This window comes from Sinocyclocheilus grahami, unplaced genomic scaffold, assembly GCF_001515645.1.
Source record: "Sinocyclocheilus grahami isolate Dianchi unplaced genomic scaffold, SAMN03320097.WGS_v1.1 scaffold1175.1, whole genome shotgun sequence".
Lineage (NCBI taxonomy): Eukaryota > Metazoa > Chordata > Actinopteri > Cypriniformes > Cyprinidae > Sinocyclocheilus > Sinocyclocheilus grahami.
This window is the reverse complement of record NW_015506354.1, coordinates 65,400-72,072: the sequence shown is the minus strand read 5'-3', so window position 1 is coordinate 72,072 and position 6,673 is coordinate 65,400. Positions and strand designations below refer to the sequence as shown.

At 38.6% G+C, this 6,673-nt stretch overlaps 1 protein-coding gene across 2 annotated transcripts in view; it reads right to left on the bottom strand.

Moving 5' to 3' along the window:
- The window catches only part of LOC107567630 (LIM domain-binding protein 1-like), a 27,190-nt gene that overhangs the window by 18,159 nt on the left and 2,358 nt on the right, over positions 1–6,673 (bottom strand). For both annotated transcript variants that reach the window (XM_016253335.1, XM_016253334.1), the window contains exon 2: positions 3,659–3,776. In XM_016253335.1, the coding sequence (XP_016108821.1) occupies positions 3,659–3,686 (28 nt within the window). In that variant the 5' untranslated portion in view covers positions 3,687–3,776. The remainder of the gene's footprint in view (positions 1–3,658; positions 3,777–6,673) is intronic.

Sequence of the window (6,673 nt, the reverse complement as noted above, 5' to 3'; positions counted from 1 at the left end):
GAGCAGCGCTGCTTCTCCTCTGCGTTTCTTGCGGCCTCTCGTCGCCCCACGTGCCGGTCGCCTGCTTTCTTTCTCTTCCTGCTTTACACACACTCACACACACACACACACACACACACACTCACTCACAAACTCACACTCACTCACTCACACACACACACACACACACACACAGAGGGCACTCAAACCTGCTGATATCAGAGAGTCACGACGAGTGAGGAGCTCTTTAAACCTCCTGAAGTCGTGTGCTCAGTTCTCTACTCAAACACGAGGCTTCACCTGTCTTTTCCGCAAAACAAAAGTCCAACCGCAGTCTCCACAGACAGAATTCATAAACATAAACTCAACAGCCCATGAAGTTAGGTCTGAATCCTCACGCAAATCAATAAATCCATTCACACGCGGCTCAGGTTCCTGCTTTAGGAGAGCGAGAGATTCCTGTCTGACTGACAGATGCTGAACAGATGCCGCTCGAGTCACGTGTGCAGATGAATTTACTGCTTCGTACAGCTTCAAGGAAGGAAACCCTTTACTGAACTTTATAAGAGCTAAATGAGCCTCAACACAAATTACTCCTGTAATGTGATACGTTTTTACATTTGCACTACATTTAGCAGATGCTTATATTATGTTATATTGACATTATAGTTTGATAAAGTAATTAGAACATTTATATATTAGGTGAAATACAGATTTTTAATTAGATTTCAATTATTTTCTGTCAATGTTTTTAGTAGTACATGCATAGTTATATATATATAAGCAATGTTAATTCAGCTCTTAATTTGTGTCTCAAATATGTGTCCCTGCAGCACAAAAGCAGTGTTAAGTCGCTGGGGGATATTTGTAGCAATAGCCAACAATATATTGTATGTGTCACGTGTGCCTACTGTGCTGGAGCGAGGAGACGTAGGAGATTCCAATAAAAAGAACTTTAAAGGGGTCATATGATGCGATTACAATTGTTCCTTTCTCTTTGGAGTGTTACAAGCTCTTGGTGCATAAAGAAGATCTGTAAAGTTGCAAAGACTAAAGTCTCAAATCCAAAGAGATATTCTTTATAAAAGTTCAGAGTCAGCCCCACCTACCTAAAACCGTATCACAGTATGGTGAGGGGCGTAACATTTCCGTCACACGCTTGAGGTATTCGACCAATCACAACGCACTGGATAGCTGGCCAATCACAGCACACCTCGCTTTTCAGAACGATGAGCTTTGTAAAAATCGACGTGTTTCAGAAAGGCGGGGTATAGAGGAGAAACAAGAATGTACAGTATGTGGAAAATAATGTGTTTTTCGAACCTTAAACCACATAAACTCATTTCATTACACCAAATACACCAAATAATGTTCTTTTTAGCAGCATCATATGACCCCTTTAATGAACAGAATACCAGGAAAGCACACATAGCACTGGGGTAAGACGAACAATTCTGGACAAGGTTATTTCAGAAACACAGGGTTTATATGATCAGAACGAAACAAAGAAATCAATGGGACACAGCTGGGATCAAATAAACACAATCAGTGCAGGAACAGGAAGACAAAGTAAGGACATGGAAACACATAGGGAGCAGAACACACACAAAACACGGAACAGAGTCTGACATTACTCCCCCCTCCCGGAAGGCGCGTCCTCGCGCCACACATCATCCAACAGGGAGGGGGGGTGGGCGCTCTGGAGGTGCCTCAGGACAGACACGGGACGGCAGAAACCCGGGGACTGGAGCCCTCTCTGGGCTTAACCCGGGGACTGGAGCCCTCACTGGGCTAGACTCGGGGACTGGAGCCCTCTCTGGGCTAGACTCGGGGACTGGAGCCCTCACTGGGCTAGACTCAGGGACTGGAGTTCTCTCTGGGCTAAACCCGGGGACTGGAGCCCTCACTGGGCTAGACTCAGGGACTGGAGTTCTCTCTGGGCTAAACTCGGGGACTGGAGCCCTCACTGGGCTAAACTCGGGGACTGGAGCCCTCTCTGGGCTAAACTCGGGGACTGGAGCCCTCACTAGGCTAAACTCAGGGACTGGAGCCCACTCTGGGCTAAACTCGGGGACTGGAGCCCTTACTGGGCTAAACTCGGGGACTGGAGCCCTCACTGGGCTAAATTTGGGGACTGGAGCCCTCACTGGGCTAAACTTGGGGACTGGAGCCCTCGCTGGGCTAGACGCGGGGACTGGCGCTCTGGAGTCCTCTCTGGGCTAAACCCGGGGACTGGAGCCCTCTCTGGGCTTAACCCGGGGACTGGAGCCCTCACTGGGCTAAACTCGGGGACTGGAGCCCTCACTGGGCTAAACTCGGGGACTGGAGCCCTCACTGGGCTAAACTCGGGGACTGGAGCCGACACTGGAGCAAGCTCTGGCGGACTTGACATCGGAGCGGTCGACGGAGGGGTTCCGGATCGAGATCGGAGGCTCTCCAGACACCGGATGACTGCCTCCTTCCAGTCGAGGTTGGTGGTGTCTGGGAGCTCCGTTGAGTGATGGTAAGTGACCCCGAGCCGGAATAGCGTCATGAGGGTCTCCCCATCGAGAGAGCGGGTCGAGGCTCGCCTGAGCCATGGCGATGAACATCGCTCGTTCCTCCATGTTGGCGGGGAGAAACGAAATGGAAAACAAAAGACTCATAAAACAAAAACAAAAACACAGGAGAAGGGGCGCCGCTTACTTTTCTGTTTTGGTCCGGAATTCTGTCACATGTGCCTACTGTGCTGGAGCGAGGAGACGCGGAGACGTAGGAGATTGCAATGGGACACAGCTGGGATCAAATAAACACAATCAGGGCAGGACTAGGAAGACCATATAAGGACATGGAAACACATGGGGAGCAGAACACACACAAAACACAGAACAGAGTCTGACAGTATGGGTCAAAATGATCGATTTTTCTTTTATGCCAAAAAACATTAGAATATTAAGTAAACATCATGTTCCATGAAGATATTTTGTACATTTCCTACTGTAAATATATCAAAGCTGAATTTTTGATTGCGTCAGAACTTCATTTGGACAACTTTAAAGGCGATTTTCTTGATATTTAGATTTTTTTTGCACCCTCAGATTCCAGATTTTCAAATAGTTGTATCTCAGCCAAATATTGTCCGATCCTAACAAACCATAAATCAATGGAAAGCTGATTTATTTCGAAAAAATTGACACTTAAGACTGGTTTTGTACTCTAAGGTCACATATATAAAAGAAAACTACCGATAAGAATACCATTAAAGTACTGGATCGATAAGCAGTATCGGTAAGAGTAGTAATACCGTTAAAACCTTAACGATACCCATCCCTAGAAAACATGTTTGATGCTGTATGTGTGTGAGTGTCACACAGCAGGGGTCGAGTTTAAAACGCAGCGTGACCTTTACCCTCTAATCAAGCCACAAACTCCCACACCTCCTTTGATTCATCTGTTCGTTTCAGCTATAAAAGCGGCTGATCTGCCATTTAACAAAACAAACCTCTCAACTCAACTCGCCCCGAAACGAAGCCGCCGACGCACGCTGGCGGAGAAAACCTCCGTAGATGTCAGCGACGCAAACCAGCTGTTTGAGCAAATTGAGCAAACGCTGCTGAAGCCAGACGTCAGAAGACAGGCAGCCATGTTTCTGCACATCTAACCTGTCTGTATGTCAGTGCAGCGAAAGCCTGGAGCTTACCGGGACACGCGCAGCCTCCCACCGACATCTTCTCACATCACCGTCTCCGGAGCCACGGCCGAACGCTGGAACAGAGACGATGAGATTCTCCTGCTGCTGCTGCTGCTCACATGGGCGTCTGTTTCTCACACACACACACACACACACACACAGCGTCACTGAGAGCCAGAGAGGGAGGAGAGAGAGGGAAAGGTTAAAAAAAGACCAAGCACAAAGAACTGAGAGAGCAGAGAGAGAGACAGAAGCAGAGCGAGACGCATGTAATCTCTACGCTTCTTCAATACAAATTCACGTTTCAGAGTAATCTGGTGTTTAATCAGTTTACAGGTCAAAGAAGCATCTAATCAATCGACTAATTCGGGGGTTTTAGATGCCACGGACCCCAAATATGATCATCCTCACACCCCCATCCTAAAATGTAAAAGGCATCTGTACAGTTTCTTGTATAAAGATGCAATTACACCATGAAAAATTATATTATAAATTAATCTATATCAATATTATTGGGGAAAATATTTAAGGTTGTATTATGTTACTGTTCTAATTTTATGTATTTGTTTGTTTGATCAAAATTTTATTATTTCGGATTTTTTAAATTATATTATATTATTTTTTCTTAATTCATTAAGTAAAAATTATATTTCTCGTATAGGCCTATTTATTATTATTATTGTTGTTATTATTATATTATTATATTATTTATATATATATATATATATATATATATATATATATATATATATATATATATATATATATATATATATATATGTTTTAAGCTATTACATTTTTGGGTTAATTATTTAATAACTTTTTTTTTAATCATGTTTTATTATTTAATTTTTTATAATTTTTTTTATTTACGTAGTTTAATCTAATTCTCATGTATTTGTTTATTTTTATCAATTTTAAATTAATTATTTATTTATTTATCTTATTATTTATTTTAGTCTATTTTACTTGTTATATATTTTTATTTACTTATTTAATGACTTATTTATTTTACATTTTTATTATTTAATTATTTATTTAAAAAAATTACTTAATCATATTTTGTTTTTGTTTATTTTTATGGATTTTTAAAATTACTTATGAATGTATTTTTAATATTGATTTAAAATGTTTTATTTAATTATTTAACAACTTATTTTTTATTTTATTTATCTTATTTTTTATTGTTTAATTATTTGCACATTTTTACACCACTTTACTCAAAACTCTTCCACGGACTTTCGCTGCCCCCTAATTCTTAATGCATGTGATCTAATTAATTTCCTAGTATGCTGATTAATTAATCCAATGAATCAATTAAACTGCATACCAATATTTTCCACAAAATGACGATAATTCAAAAACATTATTATGGCAAAGTATATCAGTGGACAGACAAGAAGTGTCTTCAGAAGTCAATATAATGTTCATACATCACTGAAAAGTCACAGACGAAAGTGTCCTGAATGAACCGAATTCAGTGTAAAGTTAACAGAAATCAGCTCAATACCACTTTTACGAAGCATATTTAGTTTGACTTTTAGACAGTCATAATCGCCATTGTTGATTTAGAAAAATCAGTGATCTACACACTCTTTGATCTTATATTTTAGAGTCGATTATTTCTCCTCTGAGGTTTTTTGAGGCAATGCTGCTCTCGCTCAGACAAAATACCTCTGGCTCTGTTCCAAATCCTAGTGAGCTGCCTATAGAGGCGGCATTGTAAGGCATTGTAAAGCACAGTCATGTTGCCCTCTAAGATGCCTTCTTTTGCTCACATGAAAGCAGCTCGTCACACTAGACTCCATTCACTTCTATTCATACGCACATGAACACAGGACACTCGAAACACAAGCTCATGCTAAGAAAGGTCTTCGTCTGTAATGCCTCAGCACTGATGAACTCTGACCTGTAGATTCTCAACATCAGAGCATCAGAGGATCTAAACGTCACAGATTGACAAAGAACACAAACACATTTAACAGCCTCATATATAATACAACATAATGAATTTAATACCAAAAGATTACCAAAATACAATCTTTTTTATTATTTAATTTATAAATGTTAGTTACTAAATAAATTTTTGTTGTACTTTTTATTATTTTTAATTGTTTATAAATTTTTTGTTTATTTACGGATTTTAATCTAATTTTTATGTATTTGTTTATTTTTATAATATTTTGTAATTAATTAGACATTTAATTTATTTGTATTACTTATTAATTTGTGTTAATATATTGTTATTTATTTATTTATTATACATTTATTTATTTACTAAATAATATTTTTATTTTATTTAATTGTTTTGTATATTTTCTACACTGTTTTTCTCAAAACTTTTCCCCAGACCCCTAATTCCTAATTCATTTGATCTAAAAAACTTTGTTTATTTCCAGTTTTAAATTAGATTTTGAATCCCAGATCTTCAATGTGGTCTCAGACTTTGTATATGTGCTCTCCACTGTATATAGTCAAGTATTATATATATATATATATTTAAATTGGAAAAAAGCTGGTAAATAAATCAGGCTGGTGGCATTGGGCATTCAGCAAAAATAAAAATATTAAATTGAAAATAATAAACCACAAAGTTAACAAAATGATGCACTCCACTATATATATATATATATATATATATATATATATATATATATATATTTGTTTTTATTATTTTATACAATACTTACATAAATACTTAATATATAAATAATAAAAACAAATATCTCAGTGTTGTCGGCATTCACCAGCCACTAGGGTAATAAATAAATAAATAAATAAATAAATATATACTAAAAATTTACTAATAAGGAAATATGTATTATTTTTAAATAAATATATTCTAAAAATATTAAAATGAATTATTATGCTCAAAACATTTAATTTTCCACCGTGCCAGTATAACAGCAGTCTCTCAGCTCCTCCGTCTGTGGGTCTCTCAGTGCTGCTGGAATGGAGCTCATTACAGAGAGAGAGAGACAGCAGTGGGGGGGGGGGGGGCACACGCCACCATAGGAAGGTGGC